At 40.3% G+C, this 27,076-nt stretch overlaps 1 protein-coding gene across 1 annotated transcript in view; it reads right to left on the reverse strand.

Annotated features, from left to right (window-relative positions):
* Positions 1–1,574: 1,574 nt before the first annotated feature.
* Positions 1,575–27,076, reverse strand: part of LOC132398437 (cadherin-related family member 3-like) — a 72,126-nt gene continuing 46,624 nt past the window's right edge. Inside the window, exons 12-19 of the mRNA XM_059977864.1 lie at positions 25,842–26,080; positions 20,738–20,909; positions 17,723–17,970; positions 16,348–16,526; positions 14,416–14,429; positions 14,280–14,314; positions 9,990–10,038; positions 1,575–5,768 (exon numbers count right to left, since the gene is read on the reverse strand). Of these exons, the coding sequence (XP_059833847.1) occupies positions 5,458–5,768; positions 9,990–10,038; positions 14,280–14,314; positions 14,416–14,429; positions 16,348–16,526; positions 17,723–17,970; positions 20,738–20,909; positions 25,842–26,080 (1,247 nt within the window). The 3' untranslated portion in view covers positions 1,575–5,457. The remainder of the gene's footprint in view (positions 5,769–9,989; positions 10,039–14,279; positions 14,315–14,415; positions 14,430–16,347; positions 16,527–17,722; positions 17,971–20,737; positions 20,910–25,841; positions 26,081–27,076) is intronic.

Consider the following 27,076-nt stretch of genomic DNA (forward strand, 5'->3'; position numbering starts at 1 on the left):
TGTTGCAGGCATGCAATGAACGTTCAACACAAACCTTAACACTAAATCTATTATCTTTAATTAATTACTCCACCAGACACAATGTGCTTTAGTGTACAATGTTCCAATTAATATGATTTTGGTTGTTTCTGGGAACTTTCCTTGGTTTCATGTCACCTTGCATCCTGATGGTTCTCTATTCTATTTCCTGAAACCTGCGTCTCTCATTGTCCTCTTGCTGTGGTCTACTTTGTACTTTTCTCTACCTCCACCAAAATGCTCAGCGGACAGTCCTGTTGCATTGATGCTGCAGCCCACTGAGGGGACCCACTGGTTCTCAGAGCTTCACTACCCATTGGCCGATGATCTATCCAACTGCCGGGCTTCCTGTCTCGATCCTTGGATGTTCGAGGAGATTTCAATTTGAAGTTCTCACAGTAACACCTATTGGACAAGTGTGATGGGCAACCTACTGTAAATGATGGAATCATGTTCCACATTCTCTTTAAAGTCCCACCTTTCAGATTGTGGACCATCTTCCGGGCTTGAGGCCATTGAGTTCCAGTTTCTGGGGCTATGGCTAACTTTAAACCACTCTTGCCCACAGCTTCAGGTTCTCCACTCTGCAACCTAACCGGTGTTGTGCAGGCTCGTGTAGTCCACTGTGTGTCTGAAATTACTCTGGTGTAATAAATAGCATTTCTATTTTACATTTTGAACAACACAAGGAAGTGTCGATCAGACATTATCTCCAGCCCAGCCACTTCATCTTCAATTGCATTATGTGCTAAATCCTGTGAACTCAGACAAACTAGGGAGACCGGTTTGCAGCATCACTGAGGGCACCACCTTATTTGGAAGATTCCTGACCAACTGTGTTCTGCCACAAGCTGTCCCCTTTGTTATGCCTCTACCGGTATCTCTCTAGCTTACGATTCAGTTTGAACCATCATCTTTAGTAGTGCTTCCTTCCTCATTGACTCTACCAGAAACTTTTAACCTTCCCCTTTTCCCTCTCTATTCAGCTGATGGTCGCTCTGGCATTTCCCAAAGATCAGCTGTCAGTCTTTGGAAACTTCCAGGACTCAAACTTAGTTTGCTAAATCTTATTACAAGGTGAAAGCTTTTCTTCATCCAAATGCATTTGCTGGCAGTCATTTTGCTGCAATTACTGACATGCACTTTTCACTTACTTACAGACAATATAGAGATCTCGAGCTGGATGGAAACATTTGGGAGGCTGTGGTGTTGATAGACAGGAATTATGGGGTTGCCGGGTACAGGTTCAATTGATCAGTCATTCCATTTAATACCAGAGAATGAGTGTAATGTAGAACCTGAAATTCTTAGTATTCACAGACATCCACAAAACAGAAAAACCCCCATAGAATAAATGACAGAAAAATGTTAGAACCCCTCCCCCCCATGCACAAGCAGCAGCAAAGCATCAACACTCCCCCCTCCCCCACCTGCCTCAGCCCCCCCACACCCACCATGCAAGCAATACCAGAGCCCCCAAAAGAGACCATGATAAAAAAAACACTTTTCATCCTAACATTTTTTCTGTAGCTGTGTGACTATCCGGAGAGGGAAAGGGACGAGGCAGTCATTTCCAAGATACGCAGTACTTTGAACTTTGCTCAGCACATATGCTTGTACATTAATGATGGCAATCTAAGACTTATATTATCCTTTTAATGACCTCAGTTTAATTTGAATATGTCAATCTACAGGTGCAAACAGTCAGGAAGCCAGATCCAGGTTCAGCATCAATTATAAAGTCAATATTGGTTTTATTGTCAATTATACGTGTGCAAAGGTGCAATGAAAAACTTAGTTGTAGCTGCATCTCAGGCACATAGCATTATAAAAGCGGCATTCACAAAAAAATCGTAAAGGGTCTCGGCCCGAAACATCAACTGTTTATTCATTTCCATAGATGCTGCCTGACCTGCTGAGTTTCTCCAGCATTTTGTGTGTGTTGCTTTTAATTACACTAATGTTTTTAGCAATAAATCACAATTAGAACAAAGGGAAACAAAGTCAGTTTTAGCGCAGTGGTCATGGTGTTGTTGAAATGTGGTGATTACGGTTTTTCCAGTTAGTTCAAGAACGGAATGGTTGAAGGGAAGTAACTTCTTGGTGCTGAGGGTCTTCAGGCTTCAGTACCTTGCTCAATGATAGGTGTGAAAAAAATGCCCAGATGGTGGGCATCTTTGATGTTAGATATTGCCTTTTTAAGACAGCAGCTCCTAACAATGCTGCCAACCAATTGTGTGGCGGGAGGAATGTGCCCGTGAAATATTGAACAAGTTCACTACTCTCTGCACCTTCTTACATACCTGCACAGTTAAATTGTCGTACCAGACCATGGTGGAACCATCAGGATACATTCAATTGTACACTTGAAGAAGTTTATTATAAAGTTCAAAGAGAAGCTTAACCTCATTGAGTAAAAAAAAAGACCATAAGACCGAGAAGCAGAATTAGGCCATTTGGCCTGTCGAGTCTGCTCTGCTATTCAATTATGGCTGATTGTTTTCCCCCTTCTCCACCCCACTCTCCGGCCTTCTCCCCATAACATTTGATTCAGTGTTCAATCAAGAACCTATTAAGCTCTGCCTGAAATACACCCAACAACCTGGCCTCCACAGCTGCCTGTGGTAAGAAATACTACAAATTCACCACTCTCTGGCTAAAGAAATTTCTCTGCATCTCTTGTTTTAAATGGAGGCCCCACTATACTGAGGCTGTGCCCTCTTGTCCTAGATTCCCCATCATTGGAAACATGCTTTCCACATCTACTCTGTCTAGGCCTTTCAACAATTGAAAGGTTTCAATGAGATCGCCCCTCATCCTTCTAAATTCCAGCAAGTACAGATCCAGAGCTATCAAACGTTCCTCAAATGATAACCCTTTCATTCCCAGAATCATCCTTGTGAACCTCCTCTGAACTCTCTCCAATGCCAGCACATCTTTTTTAGATGAGGAGCCCAAAACTGTTCACAGTGCTCAAGGTGAGGCCTCACCAGTGCCTTATAAAGCCTCAGCATCGCATCCCTGCTCCTATGCTCTAGACCTTTTGAAATGAATACTAGCATTGCATTTGTCTTCCTCACCACAGACTCTAACTGCAAATTAATCTTTAGGGTGTTCTACACAAGGGCTCCCAAGTCCCTTTACATCTCAGATCTTTGGACTTTCTCCCCTATTTAGATAAAAGTCTGCACATTTATTTCTACGACCAAAGAGCGTGAACATGCATTTTTCAACATTGTATTTCATTTGCCACTTTCTTGCTTATTTTCCTTCTTCAAGTCCTTCTGCAGCCTCCCCGTTTCATCAACACCACCTGCCCCTCCACCAATCCTCAGATCGCCTGCAAAGTGGGCAACAAAACCCTCTATTCCATCATCTAAATCATTGATATACAGCATAAAAAGAAGTGGTTCCAACACTGACCCCTGCGGAACACCACTAGTCACTAGCAGTAAACCAGAAAAGGATTCTTTTATTCCCACCAATCAGCCAATGCTCTAACCATGTTAGTAACTTTCCTGGTATACCATGGGCTCTTAACTTGGTAAGCAGCCTCGTGTGTGGCACTTTGTCACAGGCCTTCTGAAAGTCCAAACATACAACAAACACTGCATCCCCTTTATCTATCATACTGGTAATCTCCTCAAAGAATTCCAACAGGTTCATCAGGCAGGATTTTGCTGACTTTGTCCCATCTTGTCCTGTGACAACTAAGTACACAGTTGCTGCACGCTTTTTTTTACAATTACAAATGCGTTGGGCCTAGGACAGGTCAGCGGATAAGTTAATATCCAGCAATTTAAAGCTGCTGTTTCTCTCCACCGCTAGTCCTAAGATGTATACTGGCACATGTTTACCCTTCTTCCCTTCCTGAAGTCAACGTTTAGTACGAGGTTGTTTGTATGGTACCACTCAACCAGGTGACTTACCTTGCTCCTATATGTTGACTCATCACAATCTGTGATTTGTCCAACAAGAGTAGTCTCATTGGCAATTTTGAAAATAACATTGGAGTTGTGCTTAACCATATGGTCAAATGTGTATAGGGAGTAGAGTAGGGGGCTAAGCACACAGCCTTGGAGTGTATCTATGTTGATAGTCAGTGAGGAGATGTCACTGCTTGAGGGCTGCTGATGAGGAAGTCGAGTATCCAGTTGTAGAGGGAGCTAGAGAGGTAAAGGTTTTCAATTTAATGATGAGTTTTCATCAGTTTACAACTAAGACTAACTCTGAATCTCCTCCATGAAGTTAATGAGTTTTAACTAAATTCACAGTAACAAAAGGATAGACCTTTCTTGGACATGAACTTAAAATTGTATTTGGCCAGATCGGGTGAACAGATACTGAGCAAATCTCCTGTTCAATTGTATCTGTGAAGACCTCCTTCATTTGTTTCTTACTAGGATGGGTGTGGGGATCATAGGGGTGGGGGGGGGGAAGAAGTAGAAAACTCCTCATATTTATGAATGCAATGTGTTCTATACATTTATTATCGGGATCTAAGTACCCCATAGATTTATGATTGCCTACAACCAACATAAGAATTTTGTATAAAAACAAGAACAGCCCTAAGTGTATGTGGATGGAGCTATTGATGAGCCATAGAAAGCTTATCACTCTGGTTGCAAAGATGATTGAAGACTGAGAAATATTGATAGAAATTTAGATGGGACATAAACAAAATGCTTTGATTTTCACATTAGGGACTCCCAGCAATCAGGTCATGCTCTCTTCTTGCTGCTGCCATCAGGAAGAAGGTTCAGGAGCCTCAGGGCTCACACCACCAGGTTCAGGAACAGTTACTACCCTCAACCGTCAGGTTCTTGGACCAGAGGGGATAGATAGCTTCACTCACCCCATCACTGAACTGTTCCCACAACCTATAGACTTACTTTCAATGGTGCTTCAACTTACGTTCTCGATATTTATTGCTTATTAATTTGTTACTATTTCTTTTTTTGTCGCTCTTTCTGTATTTGCAGTTTGTTGTCTTTTGCAAACTGGTAGTCCTCCCTGTTGGTGCAGTCTTTCATTGACTCTATTACGGTTATTGTGTCTGTTGAGTATGCCCGCAAGAAAATGAACCTCAGGGTTGTACAGAATATGGTGACGTATATGTACTTTGATAATAAAATTACTTTGAACTTTTGAACTTTCAACTGAAGAGCAAGAATGATGAAGTTTGTCTAGTTGGCTCTTAAACATAAGACTTTTAACTTCTGAAGTATTTCTTTCCTTGTTCCTAGAAAAGTAAAACATGACTTGTTGAAACCACTGACATTATTTGTAAAGGAAAAACCTATAAGACCAGCTACTTTTGTTTGTGTCCTTCACGAACCTGTGGGGTGCAAAGCTGTTTAATGACATGACTGCAATAAAAAGATAGTCATGGAATGTATTTGCAGAACATTGATGTTCCTTACCAAGTTTCAGCAAACCCTAAATATCTGGCAAAGAATTTTGAGTTTGAGATGGTTTTGATATTTGTGGTGCAATTTTGATCTGTTTCTCAAGTTTGGGAGGAGGTTTTGAAGAAGTTTGGCCAGTGGATATATTCTGCATTGTACTCTTCCCTTCATGAGGCTCCAAGTTGTCCTGCTGTGTAAAACTTGTCTCGTTGGTTTTGATTACATTGGGCTTAAACTTAATGGTTTTATCCTCAGCATTCCCATAGTCTTTCATGGGTAACTTCGTATCCTTCCAACGCCTGGCTCCAGAGTTTGTGTTATATTGATACACATTGCCTGTGACTGAAACAAAGGGAAACACTCAACAGGAGCAGATTTCTACAAGGCTATCAACTGGCATTTTTCTGGTTCTATACCCAATAACTCTTAGGCATTCAAATGATTCTAATTTGATGTGTTGTGAGCGACTTGCACACCACAAGTTGCTCCACGTTGGCATGGCTTGGTTTTGCAAAGCAGGTAGTTGAGGCTGTTTAGAACACTGGTTAAAAGCCCGTTATATTAAAGGTACAAAAGATTAAGATAAAAGATTAAAGATTAAAGATTAAAACATCACTTTTATCTGAAAATGATGAGTGATTTGGTCAGTCCAGGATTAGCTCCTGTTTTTAAAAGGTGATAAATATACTTTCCAAATAATTGGCAGCATATGGTGCTGTTAGTGGTGCCCTCTGCCATTTCTGACCTTGGCTGCAGTTTGTGTGGTTTTCCTCTATGGCCTCCAATTTCCTCCCACTTCCCCAAATGTGTGCTGTCAAGTTAATTGACCGCTGTAAAACAGCCGTGTGCATGAATGTAATCAATGAAGCTTTATTCTCTTTGAATATGATGGACATGTGGGAGAAGAGAATTATCATCAGGAAAGACAGGGAAATAAGGGATTAGGACTGATTGGATTACTGAAACGTGGTAGGAGGGTTTACTTCTTTCCAATTTTGTAATATAGACCTTCTAGCCGTTAGAGTTGCAAATGCGATCATTCATCTAATCGAAAGGGAAAATTGACTACCATCCTCAATTGGTATACCAAAAATTGCAGTGATAAAATGGGGTTGTAAATCAATATTCCAAACTGAGGAAATGATAGCAAATATATCCTTCCAATAGTTACGTAAGGTGGGACATGACCAAAACATGTGGGTCAATGAAGCAACTTCTGAGTGACATCTGTCACATTGAGGGTTAATATGGAAGTAGAATCGAGCAAGCTTATCTTTAGACATTTGAGCTCTATGTACCACCTTAAATTGTATTAAAGCATGTTTAGCACATATAGAAGAAGAGTTAACCATTTGTAATTTTTTTTCCCATTTCCCATCAAACTATTTCTTGTTTGAGCTTAGAAAAAATTAGAAGTACTATTTTTGATCCATCAATTAAATTTGAAGAGACTTGGGGACCGTTTATTCGACATTTTCATATGAGTTAATTTGACCTCTTCCAGACCTTTTCTCTTTTTGTCCTTGTTTTGGTATGGAGTTCCGGAGTTCTTGACACTACAATGTATATATAAACTATTATTATTGCCCATGTTAGTTAAGGTTTATTGCTTTATTTTAATACATATTTTTTCTTGTATTTTTTTCCCTTCTTTTTGTGATTATCCTTTTTTCGTATACAATTAATATAGGCTTGATTGACTATCTTATGATATTCTGTTGATATCTCAATAAGATATTGATATCTTGTTACTAATTTAACTTCAAGCCTAGTGTATTTATAACCTATTCAATGTTATGTTATGTTATATTATTATTTTCTTTTGTATATGAAACTCAATAAAAAGATTGAAAAAGAAAGGACTGATTGGATTGCACCGTTGGGTGCTAGCAACAGTCCAATGGGCCCAATAGCCTGGTATGTCACAATAATAGGTTGTAACATCAGAAAATATTTCAAAGTACTCAGATGTAAAGGTTTATACATCACCAAGGACGTCACTCGGTCTGTACATAATAACAAACTGCTCCAGATCCTACCATCTGGGAAACGGTACCACAGCATTAAAACCAGGGCCGACTGGCTCCGGGACAGCTTCTTTCACCAGGCCATCAGACTGCTTAATTCATGCTGGCAAAATTGTATTTCTAAGCTATATTGACTGTTCTGTTGTGTGTCTTGCTGTATTATTACAAATTATTTGCTATTTGCCCTATTATTTATTACAAATTACTAATTTGCACACTGCACATTCAGACAGAGACATAACGTAAGGATTTTTACTCCTCGTGTATGTGAAGGATGTAAGAAATAAAGTCAATTCAATTATTACCTGCTGAAGTAGACTGGACGTCTCTGTTCCTGTTTGGAAGTTAAGTATCTAAGTTTGACTGTTATGGTTTTGTGACCAAAAATGTTTACAGAGGGAGTCACATAACAATGAAAGAGGCCCTTCAGCCCAATTGGTTCACACCAACCAAAATCTCCATTTAAGCTACCTACATTTGGCCTAAACCTTTCATAATAATGAAACTGTCCAAACAGCCTCTTCCATCTATTGACTTCCTGGGTGGAAAATGTTGCCTGTTAATTTCCTACCAGATTTCTCCCCCTTACTTTAAACTCATACCTTAGCTCTAGATTCGTCAGGCCTGGGCAAAATACAACTGAATGCATTCACCCTACCTATCCCCCTCATAATTTTATACACCTCCATAAGCTCTCCCTTCATTTTCGTACACTCCAGTGAATAAGTGTGGTATGCTGAACCTCTCTCCATAACTGAATCCCTTGAGTCCCAGCGACATTTTTGAAACTCTCCTCTACATTCTTTCCAGCTTCATGGCATCCTCCCTATAGCAGTGAGATCAAAACAGAACACAATGGTCCAGTTGCAGTCTTATACAACTGCCAACATCCCATCTTCTGTACTCAGTGTGCTGACTGATGCACTTTCAGGCAGCGACTGTGTTCCTGGGTCCCGCCATTCTACAGCACTCCCCCAGGGCTCTGCCTCACTGTGAGAGTCCTATCCTCCTTCGTCTTGCCAAAATGCAACATGTATACAAATAAGGAGCACTGCTAACAAAAAAAAAGAAAAATTAATAGTAAATTCGTTTTGTTGCAGAGTAAGAGGAAGTTTACCTCAGACAGTGTGAAATCCAAATTAGAGTTATCGCTCCCTTACTAGGCTCCAAAATGGCTGAAGTTGCTCACCCATAGGCCTGTGTTCACTCTTTGAATTTCACGAGAAGCATGAAGAACATAGCCCCTTTCCTAAACTCTTATCAAAACAAACATGCAAGAAGGAAGGAATTATCCCATGTACAAGTATACAAGCTTTGTTTGATCATATTATATACCAGCATTGACTTGATAGGCTGTATAAGACCATAAGACATAGGACTAGGAATAGGCCATTTCGCACATCAAGTGTGCTCTGCCATTTGATCCTGGCTGATCCATTCCCCTCTTGATCCTGCCTTCTCCCTGTAACCTTCTGCACCCTAACTAATCAAGAACCTATCAATCTGTGCCTTAAATACATCCAATGACTTGGGATCCACAGCTGCCTGCAGCAATGAATTCCACAGATTCACCACTCTCTGACTGAAGAACTTCCTTCTCATCTCTGTTCTAAATGGATGTCCCTCTATTCTGATGTTGTGTCCTCTGGTCCTAGACTTCCCCTCTATAGGAAACATCTTCTCCACATCCATTCTATCTGGACCTTTCAACATTCAATAGGTTTCAATGAGATCCTCTCTCATTCTTCTAAATGGCCTTCTGTCATGTCATAAAATAAGCATGGATGGGCCTCATAGTAAAGAATCACTCTGTCAAACTTAAAAGCATGAACTAAATGTTAGAATATTTATGTCTGGGAACTAAAATTGTCAGAATTTTTTGCATGATAGCAAAACTGTTCACAATAAATGTAGCATATTTTAGATATATTTAATTCTCTGAAAAATATGTTGCTAGAAAGTAATTAGTGTTGAATAAAACTTGCAAATTAAGAGATCAAGATTTTCATTCACAAATTTAACATGGGTTAGGTTAAAATGACATAATAAAACATTAAACGTACAAAATAAAAACATGAGTGGACAATAAGTTTCATGAGCCTAACGTTAAGGTTATCACTAATCTGGACTTTGGCTGCATTCTTGCGGGGTTTTCATAACTGATGATTCCTCAAGTCCAGAAGTCAATCCAGTGCATTGAGAGGAAATGTGAGAATGTAGCTCAAAGGAAATTCAATCCAAGCTGAACTTTGTTGCAGAGAATAGACTGAACTTGAGAAGATAGGGGAGGCATAGTCAGAGGAAAAGTTTCGCTAAGACACAGTCAGAGGAAAAGTTTCTCTAAGAATGACAGAGCTTGAAGAGATGATAAAGACAGTAATAAAATCTATAAAAACTTTGGGACAGTAGAAAAATAAAATAAGGTCAGCAGGGAAACGGAAAGACAAACAAGCAGGAAGCAAGCTGAGAAAGTTCCACTCAAAAAATGTCCACGTGCATGTATAATACTGAGGCAATATTAAAGTTGTTTACTTACCTGGATCAACTGCTTCTCCATTAAAGATTGCATTGTGTTTGATCATTTCCTGAAACACAGACAATCCATACGTTTGAAAGGTTAGTCGGATGTGATGTAGCCTGTGGCTGAGTGATGATAGAGATTGTGAAGTAATGTGGAGGTCAAGAAAATGAATGTCTTCATAGCCAAAATATAGGAAATTATACTTTTCTTACAATGTTTTTGGAAAGGGTTCCAAATTGAGTTTTAAGCAAGGGCCATGGATAATATTAACTGTATAATCTTATTAATTTGCACTCATCTGCTGACCTACTGATGTACTTAATTTATATACAGTAGATGTGCCAAATGATCACCCAGTCAGTGAAACATCCTTGTTTAACAACAGACTTTTCCAAATGTCTGTGCTTAAAGTCAAATAAGGCAAATTCAAATAATAATTACATGGATGAACAGGATTAGTTTTTTATTCAGCTTTCCTGTCAGAATCAGAAGCAATTTTTTAAATCACTGACATAAGTTGTGAAATTGTTGTATTGTGGCAGCAGTACAGTGCAGGTATAACAAATTACTATAAAAAGTAAATGATGAGAGCAAAAGATGAATATTAGGGTGGTGTTCATGAGCGATTCAGAAAACTAATGGCAGAAGTGAAGAAACTGCTCCTAAAGTGTTGAGTGCAGATCTTCAGATCCATGAGTCTATGTCCTCCCTGACGGTAATAAAGAGAAGTGAGCATGTACTGGGTTGTGAGGGCTCTTTGTGATGGATGCCACCTTCCTGAGACCCCACCTCTTTGAGGAAGTCTTCTATGGTGGGGAGGGTTGTGCCCCCTGATGGAGCTAGCTGAGTCACTAACAGTCTGAAGTCTCTTACAATCCTGTCCATTCCAGATGGTAATGCCACTAGTCAGGATGCTCTCCACAATGGATCAGTAGGCAGATTAATGGTCAGCATGGATTAGATGGGCCAAAAGGCCTGCTTATGAGCTTGTAGTGTTCTGTGACTAAATCTGTGAGAGTCTTTGGTGACATACTAAATCTCCTCAAGCTCCTAGTGAATTACAGCCATTGGTGTGGCTTTTTCAGGATTGCACAAATACAATAGGCCCAGGGCAGATCCACTCAGATGCCTATGCCCAGGAACTTCCACTGCTGACCCCCTCAGTAAAGATTGGTGTGTGTACACCTAGCCTCACTTTCCAAAATAAATTCTTTGGTCTTGCTATTATTGAGTGCAATGGTGTTATAGTGACACCACTTGATCAACCAATCTACTTTGCTCCTGTACACCTCATCATCACCATCTGATATTCGACCTACAACAGCGGCAAATTTATCAATGGTGTTTGAGCTGTGTCTAGCTACACATTCACGATTGTAGGAGTAAAGTGGTGGGTGATGCATGCATCCTTCAGTTGTGCCTGGGTTGAATGTCAGTGAGGGAGGAGATTTTATTGCTGATGTGCATTGACTGTTGTCTCCCAATGCGGACATCAAGAATCCAGTTGCAGAGAGGGGTACAGAAGCCCACATTTGGAAGCTTGTAGATTTGTATTGCAGGGATGATGGTGTTGAACCCTGAACTGTAATCAACAAACAACAGCCTGGCATGGGTATTGTCATCATCCAGGTGACCCAAGGCCGAGCGGTGAACCAGTCATATTCCATCCACTGTAGACCTGTTATTGGAGTAAGTAAATTGTAGGGGTTCCAGGCCCTTTCTCGCACAGGAGTTAATTCTATCCATGTCTGACCTCTTAAAGCACTACATGGGAGTGCTACCGGGTGGTAGCTTTGGAGGGAGTTAATTCTTTTCTTTGGCTTTGGTATGATATATGACCTTTTGAAGCAGATGTGAACTTTCATTTGCAGCAGTGAGAGGTTGAAGTTGTCTAGTTGATTGGCACAGGTTTTCATTGTCCTATCAGATCCACCATTAGGGCTGGTGCCTTGCTAGGAGGATGTTCTGACATCAGCCTCTAAGGCAGATCACAGGATGACCAGCTACTGCAGGTATTTGCATTGGTATAGTTTTGTTCTCCCTTTCAGAGTGTGCAAGAAGACATAGAGCTCATTGGTGAGGGAAGCATCACAGCCAATTACACTTTTAGGTTTTGCCCTATAGGACTTAATGGCACACACGTCCAGCCACAACTGCCATGCACCTGACTGTGTCTCTAACTTCACATGGAATTGCCTTTTTCACTCTCACAATGGCCTTTGACAGGTCACACCTTGACTTCTTGTAGGATTCCGAATTGTTGACCTTAAACAGCACAGATCTAACCTTCATTAGAGTGTTTTATCCATGGCTCTGGTTTGGGTATGTTCAGTAAGTTCTCAAAGGGACACACTCTGCCTTGATGAAGTCGCTGACAACTCTGGCATATTCATTCAGGTCTGAAGATGAATCTCTGAATATGGTCCAGTTCACTGATTCAAAGCTGTCCTGTAAGCACTCCTCGACCTCCCTTGTGTTTAGTGCGATTCAGTTGTTAGTTCTCTTGCTTGGAAGAATGTCAGGTCAAACCGCAAGGAGCATGAAATCTAGGCCCACATTCCAATTAAATGTTAAGTTAAACTGAGGCCACATCTACACTGTTGTGAATTTCAAAGAACCACTGACATTATTCAAAGAAAAACAAAGTGCTCCCTGCTGTAATATATCATTAAAAAGAAAATATCTGATCATTGTATAGAAATCTACCGATCATAAATTGGTTGCTTTTTTGCATTACAACTTTGTCTAGTCTGCAGGTTTTAATTGGCCATAAAATACTTTGGGTCACTGAAAAGTAGATAAGGACCTTTTCATAGCATCTGCAGCCAGTGAGGTATAGTCATAGTTCTAATGTTGGAAATACATCAACTATTTTACACACAGTCAGAATGCCACAGTCAACGATGAGATCCTATCCAAAGTTCAGAAGTTCAAAGTAAATTTATTATCAAAGTACAAATACATCACCATATACAACCATGAGATTCATTTTCTTGCGGACATACTCAATAAATCCATAGAATAATAACCATAACAGAATCAATGAAAGACTACACCAGCTTTGGCGTTCAACCAGTGTGCAAAAGACAACAAACTGTGCAAATACAAAAATAAATTATTAATAATAATAAATAAACAATTAATATTGAGAACATGAGATGAAGAATCCTTGAAAATATCCTTGTGAGAATATTTCAATGATGGGGCAAATGAAGTGAAGTCATACCCTTTGGTTCAAGATCCTGATGACTAAGGGGTAATAACTATTTCTGAACCCAGTGGTGTGAGTCCTGAGGCTCCTGTACCTTCTTCCTGATGGCAGCAGTGAGAAGAGAGCATGTCCTAGGTGGTGATGGTCCTGGATGATGGATGCTGCGTTCCTGCAACAACATTTCATGTAGATATGCTCAATGGTGGGGAGGGCTTTACCCATGATGGGCTGGGCTGTATCCACTACTTTTTGTAGGATTTTTCATTCAAGGCCGTTGGTGTTTCCATACCAAGATGTGATGCAGCCAGTTAGTATACTCTCCTCTGCATATCTATAGAAGTTTGACAAAGTTTTAGATGTCATAATGAATCTTCATGAACTCTTGAGGAAGTAGAGGTGCTGCCATGCTTTCCTTTTAATTACACTTAACGTACTGGACCATGACAGGTCCTCTGAAATGATTACACTGAGGAAGTTAAATTTGCTGACCCGCTCCACCTCTGATCCTCCGATGAGGACTGGCTCATGGATCTCTGGATTGCTCCTCCTGAAGTCAATTATCAGCTCCTTGATCCTGTTGACATTGATTAAGAAGTTGTTGTTATGGCACCACTCAGCCAGATTTTCAAACTTCCTTCCTCCTATATGCTGATTCATCACCACCTTTGATTCGTCCTACGTCAGCAAACTGGAACATGGCACTGGAGCTGTGCTTAGCCACATAGTCATAAGGATAAAGTGAGTAGAGCAGGGGGTCTAACCACGCAGCTTTGTGGTGCATCTATGCTGATGGAGATTATGGAGGAGATGTTGTTGCTAATCCAAACTGACTGGTGCCTGCAAGCGAGGAAGTCCAGGATCCAGCTGCACAAGGACATACTGAGGCCAAGGTCCAGGAATATAGATAAGTGAGAGGTAGTTGGAAGATAAATTTCAAATGCTACTGATAGTGAGGAGCCTTGGTGCTTTAAAACTCTTTTGGAATTGTAAAGTAGGCAAGACATTGGCTCCAAAATGAAAGTTTAAAACAGCAGAGCTTGACCATCCACGTGTAAAATGTCAAATTAAAAAAAAACACTTGTTTAGAAACTTACCACAATAACACCGTGCTGCTTCTTCATCCTGGATTCTGTATTTAAGAAAGGACATGATCACTCACTTCATTGTAATGACAGAAAAACATTTGTTCTATTAACATTAAAAAAGCACTGAAGAAGCTTAAGGACTCACCTCGTTTTTCCATCCTAAAACAGGAAGGGAAAAAGAAAATTAAAATTAAATACATAGAATTGATTATTTCATGACACATTTACTTTCCTCTATGCATTCAACATTCAAAACTGAATCAGAATCAGGTTTATTATCACTGGCATGTGTCATGAAATCTGTTAACTTAGTAGCAGCAGTTCAATGATAGTACAGAAAGAAAAAAAAAGTCAATGACAGTAAGTATATATATGTATATTAAATAGATTAAAATAGTGCAAATCAGAAATAATGAAAAAGTGCAGTAGTGCTCAAGGGTCCAATGTCCATTTAGGAACCGGATGGCAGAGGGGAAGAAGCTGTTCCTGAATTGCTGAGTGTGTGCCTTCAGGCTTCTCCAACAGAGTTTCCATTTACAAAGTGCCCTCAGCAAAAAAGGAATGAAAAAAAACCAGTGTGCTTCTTAAATGCATTATCAAAGACAGTGGTTGAGGCAGAGACACCTGTTAGGTCACTGTCCGAATTGCTATGATATTAGGTCAGATTTCCAAGAGTAGGTTTGAGTAACATCTGAAAGAAAGAGAGGTGCTGAACTTTGGGAAGAAAATTTCAGAGCTTGGGGCCTTGGCATCAGAAGGCACAGATAAAGGAGTGGATAATAAATTACTGGAAGAACAAGGTGCCAGAATTGGAGGAAGCCAGATCTTGTTTTTATTATGTACTTTATATTGTGGAAGTATTATTAGTGGTGCCGGAATTCATCATCTTTTACTGTATTAGGGATTTGAATTCATCCAGCTGTCCTATTCAAGTAAGTAACCTTTTTATTTCTAATGGTCTTTGAAAATTATTTTAAAGATTCATGTTTTTGCAAATCATTCAGAGCAGTAAACTACCCAAAATGTCCCGAGGAAAGGGAAGATCAATCCCACAGAGGAAACAGAAGTGCTGGAAGAACTCAGCCTGTCAAGAAAGGGTCGACATCACTTTGTTCCCGCAATTCATTGAGGTGCAAACATTGCATTCGTATAACTGAGGCTGAGGAGTTATTGCACAGAGTCAGAGTGGGCGAGATTGGAGAGGATTGGTGATAGCGTGATGAGGGTTGGAACTAGTTAGCGATATGGGGTCAGAGGAAAGTGAAAAGGAAGAAACTCAGGAGGGATATTGGAAATCAGCAGCTTGGTGAGAGACTTGGCCACCTTTTATAATTAAAAAGTAAATTAAACTGAGAGCAACAGATGAGGCAAAGAATAGAGTGGAACTGGGAGCCATGATGAGATTGACACAAAATAAGTCAATGTGGGCATTAGACTTCATGTTGAGACCAGAATACATTAAGTGAGTGGTTTTAACTGAATGCATCCAATATTTCCATCTTTGTTTCAGATTCCAGCATCCATAATGTTATTTGTTTTCCTGTCAAGCAACAGTCTGACATGGTCAGAGTCACACAACCAGACTTACAGACAAATGGCAGACTCCCCCAACACAAAGTTGTCAAACTAGGAGACCAGATTCACCAGATGTGATGGTAGAGTGATATATAATCCGTACAAAATTTACTCCAAAGTGCATGAAATATCAGAGGACAAGGCCAAATATGAATAAGAAAGCTGCCTCCTGTTTACCACCACCTGTCCTCCCTCTGCAAGTGAATCAGTGCTCCACCATGCTGAAAATGTGCTAGAAATGCTCTTACTCAGCTCAGCAGAATTTGGTGAAGTCTACTGTAGTCCAGATTGTTTTATTTATATGCTTTTCACTGGCTACCAATCGTAGAACACAGAAGAATCTGACATACAGTAATTGCATTAGCCGGTATATCACCAGAGGAACTTAAACCCATAGAAATGTAAGTAAAAGGCATTCAAACAGTAAATTTTAAACTAATCCCTGAGGTAATGCATAACAGGCACTGGGTTGGAATGAACTAAATAAAAGAATACAACTTACAATGGCTTTTTCTTGATTTTTGATGACTTTGGTATGGAGCGGATATACTTAGCCAGGAGATAGGGCAAATATCCCAGCAGTCCTAGCAGTAGCACACAGCCCACAGTGATTACAAATGGTACATACCAAGCATCTGCTTCATATGTGTTTTGAGACTGTCTGATATAGGTTATGTTTGGCTGTGAACAGATGGAAGAGAAGCAGTTCATGAGAAAGTGCTAGTGGCTAGAAATAGACAGATTGCTCATTCTCATTTGGATCTTTCAATTTCAACATAAGATTATAGTTTTTAGTCATCAGGGAGCACTGAAGCTTTCAGTTTTCTTTTAACTCTCTCTCTCTCGCCCTCTCCCTCTCCCTCTCCCTCTCCCTCCCCCTCTCTCTCTCTCTCTCTCTCTCTCTCTCTCTCTCTCTCTCTCTCTCTCTCTCTCTCTCTCTCTCCCTCTCCCTCTCTCTCTCTCTCTCTCTCTCTCGGCATCTGATTACGTCATTTGAAACTGTGAATTATGTTGAAGGAAGGATGTGCGGATATTGAAGAAGGTCCAGAGGAGGTTTATGAGAATGATCCTGGGAATGAAGGGTTAAAATATGAGGAGTGTTTGGGGTGACTTCAATGAAACCTACTGATATTGAACAGAGATGGAGTGGATGTGGTGAGGATATTTCTATGAATGGGAGAGTCTACTCTAGGGCAAATCCTCAGAGTAGAAGGGCCACCTTTTAAAACAGAGATGAGGAGGATTTTTTTTTAGTCAGGGTGTAGTGAATCTGTGGAACTCATTGCCATAGACCACTGTGGAGGCCAAGTAATTGTTGGTAAGTTTTTGAATTAGCAAGGGTGTCAAAGGCAGGAGAATGGTGATGAGAGGGATAAGAACTCAGCCATGATTGAATAACAGAGCAGATTCAAATGGCCTAATTCTGCTCCTGTGTCTTACGGTTTTAACTTTCAGATAGTTTAAGGATGTTGGGGCCAGTCAGCTATTACTTTTAATTTCCAGTGGTAAAATGTAAGATTCTACATTGCATGCTTAATTTATAAATACAAATTTTATTACTGTTTAGGTCTTTCTTTCAACTGGTTGGATTCGCACCTCTGTGGCAGAGACCTTTATGACAAGGCTTAACTTCAGCAGTACTGTAATTAAAGAGACGTTTGGTGTAATAAAAACTGACTCTTAATTTTGATGAAACACTAAACTGGGACTATGCTTGCTATTATTTGCTAACTTACTAATCTAGAATTCTGATTACAGGTTAGTTAAAGCCAGGAACTTTGTTTCAAATTCAGCAGAAGATTCACAAACTGAATTATAATGATCAAAGTGTATGTTCCAGTTTGTATGGATGTCACTCATCATCCAGATCTACTTACGGTTGTGATTGATTGTTGAGTATTGGATGTAGAGATAATAATTCTGACATTTATCATTACTCTCCCTGTTTGCACGACTTTTTTCCCTGTGCTTCCAGCCAGAAGATTATCATCGGTTATTTGAACAACGAGATTATAGTCAGTGACTTTATCAATCCCTTGCTTGTAATTAAAAGGAATGGCAAGCATCAGCTTAGTGATGTTGGATCCAGCACTTGGAGAGAGACTAAAGTGGTTGTTGATATTACCTGGTACAGAAGAGTAAACTTGTTTATATATCTTGCAGGTTAATGATATCACTTGTAGGGTTGGTATTCCTAAAGGTAATCTAACCTATTATTTTAAAGTTATACATGTCAAACTATTTCGATAGATTATTATCAAGTTACAAGATTTTATTTCATTTGTACTTCTGGCACTACTTAAAGTTTTATGAAGAAGGGTCAAGGGTCAGTAATCACAGAAAACTATTAAATGCACCATACGGTCAAGAAATTGCTGCCATAATCAAACTAAGGTTGTGATAGGATTCATAGATTTTATTTAATAATAATGCACTGACATATCTGCATTTTATCTGAGATTTTGAAATTAAAACAATAGCAGTCATGGTTTCAAAATTAGGTATTATTAGCTGTGCTAGTTGAGACAACAAATAGATAATTCAGCTTAAAAGCTGGAAATCTTCAGCAGGTCAGACAGCATCCTGTGGGAGAGAAATAGCATAATATTTCAGATCGATAACTTTTCATCAAAGAAAGTTAGAAATAATTTCTAAAGTGGCAGAGAAAGGGGTGTGGGGGTGGTGGAGGCAGAGGAAAAACAAAAGTGGCTGACTGAAAGGGCAGAGATCTGGAGAGAGGGAATGATACAATCTGCAGTGGTGTCAACACAAAGGAGGAAGTGCAGACAAGAGATGACAAATAAATCTTGGGTACTGGAAGAGCAGAGAAAATGAAACTGAATGTTGGAGCTACAAAGCAAGAATAATTTGCTGAGCTTAGCCTTCTGGGTTGACAAGTCCAAAGAGAAGAGGACATGCTGTTCTTCACTGGAATAGTGGGATGGAGATAAATTGGTTCACAACTAGAAGTTCTTGGTCACCCTTGGAGAAGCAATGTTTATTTAGTGTCACCAATGACTACATCGTGACCACTGTATGTAGTACAGCAAATTGAAAGAAACAGAAATTAGTCAAGGGTGATGGAGAGAAGCAGAGGAAGAAAACAATGGAATTGGGTTATTGCAGGAAGCAGGGTGGAAGGGAGAACGTCCAGACTGGCTGTCGGAATGTAATGACTTCCAACTTATTCTGTCCATTATCCCCTTAGAGGTGTGAAAAGTCAAAGAATGAGAGTGTCAGTGTGAGGACAGAGTGGAAATTAACAGCAAAGGCAGTGAAACAATGAAAGAGGTAGTGAAAGGGTTCTGCACAGTGGAACGAGAGGTGAGAGAGGAAGCTTGGGGAGGACTGAAACCAGAATTTCTTCATATCTCTAACAAAGGACCTGGCATAACCTACACATGTTTCTCTCACCAAATCCTTGACCTGAGAGATGTGAATTGAGTACAAGAAGGTTACTCAGACTGGTATAAGAGATTAGTGATGGAATGGGCTGGTAGCAAAAGACCCTTACGCTGTCCAGGGATGGGGCAAAGGACATCCATGCTGAAAGTGAACTGGCTGAAACCAGGGAGTGGTAGAAGACATCTTAAGTTCCCTGGTGTACCTTTGAAATGATGAGAGGAGACATCTTCCTCTCTATCATCCTCCAAAACTCCTCTGATGTGATGATATCACCACATTTATCTTTCCCTCCCTGACGCTAATCAGGATTTCAAAAGGGCAGAGGCTCGGACATGGTGTCAGCCAGATGGTTGTAGGGAACTGGGCACTAAGGCAACAAGAGGGATATGACTTTAGCAATAGAGATGTGAGCGCAACAAGGTGTAGACACCCCAGTAGTATAACAACAAAGATGTGCAAGCCCTTAAACTGATTTAGCGATTTAAGCGCCAGGCCAGATTGGAAAAGTTGGGTAAGAGGCAAATCAAAGTGGCAGGCCCTGGGTGCAAGAGTGAAGAACTCCACTGTTCGGCCAATTTAAGTGCCAGGCCAGATTGAAAAGAGTCAGGGTCTCTGGGCCAAAGGTTCAGCTCACTGCTCGTGAAGTTTATTTGTCTCTGTGCTGAACTGAGGCTGTGGCTTGCAACTAATGGGCTCCTGACGGGGTGTGGCTGACTTTGTGGCTGTGGACTCACTTTTGTAAACTTCAGTTCTGAATATTATTTGCTTACTTTTACTGTTTGCATGATCTGTTTTTTTTTTGCACATTGAGTATTTGATGGCCTTTTTAAAAAATGGGTTCTGTTGGGTTTCTTTGTTTTGTGGCTACCTGTAAGGAGATGAATCTCAAGGCTGTATATAGTATATTCACTTTAATATAAATGTAATTAGAACTTTGAACTTTTAAACCAACATGTCAACATCTGATTGAGGCCTCGTTCATTGTTCTTGTCGGTCACCATTGTGAGGCATAATTATACATCCTAAAATGTCGACCCTGTAACATCTCCACACATGTAGCAGATATCTGCTCCACACATATACAGATGTGGAAACCAAGATATTAGTTGCCGCTCTTCTGTCTTGGCCGGAAAATAGCTGCCTCCACCTATACTAAGATTTGGGTGCCCTTGGCCTTTGTAAGTGTTTTTTTGCTGGTTTTGTGGAGCTGGTCTCGACTACTCTGATCTGCCACTTCTACATCCACAGAAAGCAATAAAGCACAAGGCCTCTCTGTGGAAGAATCTCCCAATGTCTCAACTAGGTTCACACAGAGATGATGGCAAAAGGTCGGTGCACACTTTTACTGGTGACAACTTACCATTGACTTTAAAGTTCTGGACAATGGCTACTGAGGATGGACAGGTGAAAGGGAGGAAAGCAGTGTATTGAAGATAGATGTCCAAATCAAGGCAATGAAGGAGAAATGCCAGCCTCCACTGATGTACCTGAAGCAATGAAGTAACGAAAAGACTGAGGAGGAGAGTCCCGGTCTGTACAGGATAACTGGAAGTCTTGAACATTGGTTCCCACAGCTGTGTCATCAAGAATTGCCAGAGAATAAAATTTTGGCTGACAGGCAGGTGGTTCATCATTGGTTGGAAGAATATTTACTGTGACCTGGAACACATCAACCTCTAATTAGTGAGAAAAATTTCTGGATTACCTTATCAATTTAATCCATACTTCTAACTGAAGGAATTTCTTATCAACTCACACCCAAGTGTCTTGCCCATATCTGGAAGCTGTGGCCTCCTCCTTGTAAATATCCTAGTCAGAGAAGATAAGCCCATTGCAACCAGTCTTTCTGTTTTTAAATCCCAAATTTCCCTTGTTCGTACATCTCGGTTATTCATAAGTAAATATAATTAAACTATAATTAATGTTTTATTCTAAAACATAGTAGGTCATATTTAAGCTCAGATGTTTTTAAGAATACCCAAACTGACATAGGATTGACATCATTAATGAGTGGAATGAAACAGTGTGTGTGTGGAGATGAGCACACTTGATGGCCATTATTTGTGTAATTGGATTTCTACCTTTAGCAACTCTTGGTTGTAACCTATCTAACCTCAGCAGAGGCAAAGCAGACATCAGTAGTGGTGACGAACAGCTTATTTTCAATCTTCCCTCAGTATTGCACATTTGTGAATTCAGCTCACCTGTGTAATTAACTTTTAGGATGGGAAACAGTTTCTTCCTCCGGGCCATAAGACGACTGAACATCCTGCCATCACACAGGTCTCATCATGTATGAAACACCGATAGCATTATATTGTTTACTTCTTAACTTACGTCACAAATGCACCTTATTATTTGTTAGACGAAAGACCATAAAGACAGGAGCAGTATTAGGCCACTTGGCCCATTGAATCTGCTCTACCAATCAATCATGGATGATGCTTTTCCCCTTCCTCAGCTCCACTCTTCTCCCCATCATCTTAGATGCTGTATCCAAACAGGAAGCTATCAATCTCGGCCTTAAATACACCCAACAACCTGGCCTGCACAGCTGCCTGTGGTAACAGGTTCCACAAATTCACCACCCTTTGGCTAAAGGAATTTCTCTGCATCTCCATTTTAAATGGATGCCCCTCTGTCCTGAAGCTGTGCCCTCTCGTCCTAGACTCTCCCACCATTGGAAACACCCTTTCCACATCTACTCTGTCTAAACCTTTCATCATTCAGAAGGTTTCAGTAAGATTCCAACCCCCTCCCCCATCCTTCTAAATTCCAGCTATTACAGAGCTATCAAACATTCCTCGTATGAAAACTAGTTTACTCCTGGAATCATCCTTGTGAACCTCCTCTGAACCCTCCCCAATGCCAGCACATCTTTTCTTAGTTGAGGAGCCCAAAACTGTTCACAATACTCAAGGTGAGGCCTCACCAGTGCCTTATAAAGCCTCAGCATCACATCCCTGCTCTTATATTCTAGACCTGTTGAAATGAATGCTAACATGTATTTGCCTTCATCGACACCGACTCAACCTGCAAGTTAACCGTCAGGGTGCTCTGCACAAGGACTCCCAAGTCCCTTTGCATCTCAAATTTTTGGATTTTCTCCCTGTTTAGAAAATAGTCTGCACATTTATTTCTACATCAATGTGCATGACCATGCATTTTCCAACATTGTATTTAATTTGCCACTCTCTTGCCCATTCTCCTAATTTAAATCCTTCTGCAGCCGACCTGAATCCTCAACACTACCTGCCCCTCCACCAATCTTCATATCATCTGCAAACTTGGCAACAAAGCCAACTATTCCATCATCTTAATCATTGATACAGCATAAAAAGAAGCAGTCCCAGCACCAGCCCCTGCAGAACACCACGAGTCCCTGGCAGCCAACCAGAAGAGGATCCTTTTATTCCCACTCTCTGCCTCCTACCAACCAGCCAATGCTCAAACCATGCCAGTAACTTTCCTGTATTGCCATGGGGTCTTAGCTTGGTAAGCAGCCTCATATGTGGCACCCTCAACTCTGGCCCCTAACACAGGTGCCCCTCAGGACTGTGTACTAAGCCCCCTCCTTTCCTCTCTATATACTCATGATTGTGTCACTACCCACAGCTCCAATCTGCTAATTATATATTTTTTAATTGGCTTTTTTATGCATTTTCTATTAAATTTGCTGATTGATTAAATACACTGATTGGCCTAATCTCAATAACCTCTCCCTCAATGATGCAAAAACAAAGGAGCTGGTTGTGGACTACAGGAGGAATGGAGACAGGCTGGCCCCTATTGACATCAATGGATCCGGGGTTGAGATGGTGAACGACTTTAGGTTCCTCAGCATAAACATCACTGAGTTTCTCATGTGGTCTGTACATACCGGCTGTGCGGTGAAAATGGCACAGCAGCACCTCTTTCACATCAGACTGTTGAAGAAGTTTGGTATGACCCCCAAATTCTAATAACTTTCTATAGGGGCACAGTTGAGAGCATCCTGAACTGGCTGTATCACTGCCTGGTATAGGAACTATACTTCCCTCAATCCCAGGATTCTGCAGAGAATGGTGTCGTAAGCCCAGTGCATCTGTAGATGTAAACTTCCCACTATTCAGGACATTTACAAAGACAGATGTGTAAAAAGGGCCCAGAGGATCATTGGGGACCCAAGTCACGCCAACCACAAACTGTTCCAGCTATTACCATCCGAGAAACTGTACCGCAGCATAAAAGACAGGACCAATGGGCTCCGGGACAGCTTCTTCCACCAGGCCATCAGACTGATTAATTCATGCTGACACAAATGTATTTCTATGTTATATTGACTATCCTGTTGTACATAATATTTATTATAAATTACTATAATTGCACATTTCACATTTGAACAGAGACGTAACATAAAGATTTTTACTCCTCATGTATGTGAAGGTTGTAAGTAAAGTCAATTCAATTCAACCTTATCAAAGGCCTTCCGAAAGTCCAAATATACAACATCCATTGCATCCCCTTTATCTATCCTATGTGTAGTCTCCTGAAAGAATTCCAACAGGTTTATCAGGCAAGATTTTCACTAAGGAGGCCATGTTGACTTTGTTCTATCTTGTCCTGTGCCACCAAGTACTCTAAAACCTCATCCTTAACAATTGACTCCAACAACTTCCCAACCGCTGATGTCTCTATAACTGCTCTGTAATTTCCTTTCTGCTGCCTTCCTCCTTTCTTAAAAATTGGAGTGCCATTTGCAATTTTCCAGTCCTCTGGCACCATGCCAGAGTTCAATGATTTTTGAAAGATCATTACTAATGCCTCCACAATCTCAACTGCTACCTCTTTCAGAACCCTGAGGTCAGTTCATCTGGTCTGGGTGACTTGTGTTCCCTTAGGTCTTACAGCTTTTTGAGCATCTTCTCCCTTGTAATAGTAACTGCACTCTCTTCTCTTCCCTCACACCCTTCAACATCTGGCACTTTGCTAGTGCCTTCCACAGTGAAGACTAACATAAATTGTTAATTTATTTTGTGGAACTATTACCTTATGTGCTGTATGTGTGAGTTATATGTTGTGTGTTGTGCACCTTGGTCCAGAGGAATGTTGTTTTGTTTGGCGGTATACGTGTGTACAGTTGAATGGTATTAAACAAACTTGATATTGCTCACAATTTGACTTTGGATATGGATACACATCATTATTGTGGCTTAATCCTCTGCCCTGACAAATCTCATAGTTGGCGAAATGTAATTATTCCAAGTTTCCAGATTTTGTTATACTAATTCCTTCAGTATCAAAATCAAAGTAAATTTATTATCAAACTATATAAATATATATATATATAATATACTATCTTGAGATTCTTCTTATTGTAGGCACCCACAAAATGAAGAAACACAGTAGAATCTACAGTAGTTTTATGAGCTGTCTGCAAGATCTTCCAGTAACCTGTAGATGTGACTGTTAACCTACAAGATACATTGAAATAGCTATCTTATGAATGAATATTATGGTCAATATGGATTTCATTCACTCTGGTAAAAAAAAGCACTACCTTCAGGGAGTGGAAGTTCTGAAGGAGTTTATTTCAATCATCCACTAAACCCACAAAAATGAAGTCAATACAGCTGCTATGCAAATAACCTGGTGAATATCAAACAAGGATCAAGCCTGAACCATTCCTGTTGATAAACCTAGTGAAGCTCTAATAGTGTTTTACATGGCAGGTTGGTTTTATCTTCTTAAATACTCAGATGGCTTCTCAGTTAGATAGATGGTTTGCCACAGAAGTATTTAAATTTATAATGTCAAGATGACAATTACTTCTTTAACACAGATTTTGTGTTTCATTTGCAGAATATTATCTTCTTTGTCAGGTCTGACATTTACTGCCTTTGAGAAGGGAGTGTCATGCTGATGTACTGCCTAGTAGTTGAGATAGAGAGAACTTCCATGGGGTGTTACGGTTTTTGATATAGCTGTACAGCTTGACAAGTAATGTCACCATAAGAGTGAGTCTACTGCATGGTATTTTCTTGTGCAGTTCTGCAAAAATAAAGGGAGTTGCAATTATATATCTCTTGACTAATGGCAGGATGTCCAAAAGTGCTCAGAAGCCTACAAAATTGATTTTAATTACAGTCTCTGTGTTACAGAAACACAGCCAAAAACTATACTGTATAAAGAGACAGACTGCAAGATCAGGGCGAGGTGAAAAATGATCTATCAATGTCATTCCTTTCTATAGTAGTTAAGTTTGTGGGAGACCACACTACTTTAGCCCTGTTCCTTTCAGATTCATTAAGTGCTTTATCATGCACTCTGGCTGAGAGTCAAATATGTCTTGTAACTATGCCAGACAAATTCCTCTCTTGTATTAAACTTAGTTAATTATTACCTCTATCATGTCGGTCAATATCAACAGGCAGGTTATTCAGCTATTCTACTTTAGAACAGAATTAAGTCTCCTGAGTACAGAAATGGAAAAACAAGTTGTTTGTGCTGAACCTTGCTAATGTTATACTTGAGTCAAAGCGATCGAGTATAATATCTAATATTTATTTCAACATGTAGATGAACTAACCTTTAGCATTAGAAAACACTTACAGTTGTTGTAGCAGCTTTTGGAACATCTGAATCTAAATCAACAGCCTGCACTGTGAGCAAATACTGGGCAGTTGCCTCATAATCGGGTTGGGCCACAAGATGTATTTCCCCTGATGTCGGATTGATCCAAAACAACTGATTGTAGCCCAGTGTGTTTCCCCCTGCCACAATTGAGTAAGTGAGTTCCGGGCTTGGAAAATCTTCGTCCTCAGCAAATATTTGTCCAATCTTTGTTCCTACTGGAAAGAGTTATTGGACAACATTGTACAAAGTTACCGTGATGATGCAGAGTGTTGCCAATTTCACTTACAATTTTTCAATCTTTTGTAACCTTCTTCAGATTGCAATCCTTAAGAAAACTGCACTTTCCACATTAATGATCTTCATTTTCACCCCAGCCCCATAAGGCATAGGAGCAGAATGAGGACATCTGGCCCATCGAGTCTGCTCTGCCATTCAATCATGGCTGATCCTTTTTCTGACCCTCCTCAACGCCATCTCCCAGCCTTCTCCCCTTAACCTTTGATGCCATGTCCAATCAAGAGCCTATCAAACTTTCCTTAAATATGCCTAATGACCTAGCCTCCACAGCTGCATGTGGTCAACAAATTCACAAATTCACCACCACTTGGCTAAAGGAATTTCTCCACATCTCTGTTTTGAAAGACGCCCCTCTATCTTGACGCTGTGCCCTCTTATCCTAGACATTCCCACCATGGGAAACATCCTTAACACATCTACTCTGTCGAGGCCGTTCAACATTTGAAAGGTTTCAGTGAGATCCCCCCCTCATCCTTCAGAATTCCAGCGAGTACAGACCCAGAGCCACCAAACGTTCCTCATATGATAAACCTTTCATTCGTGGAATTATCCTTGTGAACCTCCTCTGGACTCTTTCCAATGCCAGAACATCTTTTCAAAGATGAGGAGCCCAAAGCTGTTCACAATACTCAAGGTGAGGTCTCACCAGTGCATTATAAAGCCTCAGCATCACATCCTTGCTCTTATATTTTAGACCTCTTGAAATGAATGCTAACATTGAATTTGCCTTTCTCACCACTGACTCAACCTGCATGTTAACTGTCAGGGTGTTCTGCACAAAGTCTCCCAAATCCCTTTGCATTTTTGGGTTTTCTCCGTTTAGAAAATAGTCTGCACATTTATTTCTACTACCAAAGTGCATGACCGTGCATTTTCCAGCATTATATTTTATTTGCCACTTTTTTGCCCATTCT

The sequence above is a fragment of the Hypanus sabinus genome, chromosome 8 (genome assembly GCF_030144855.1).
Source record: "Hypanus sabinus isolate sHypSab1 chromosome 8, sHypSab1.hap1, whole genome shotgun sequence".
In the NCBI taxonomy this organism is placed as follows: domain Eukaryota; kingdom Metazoa; phylum Chordata; class Chondrichthyes; order Myliobatiformes; family Dasyatidae; genus Hypanus; species Hypanus sabinus.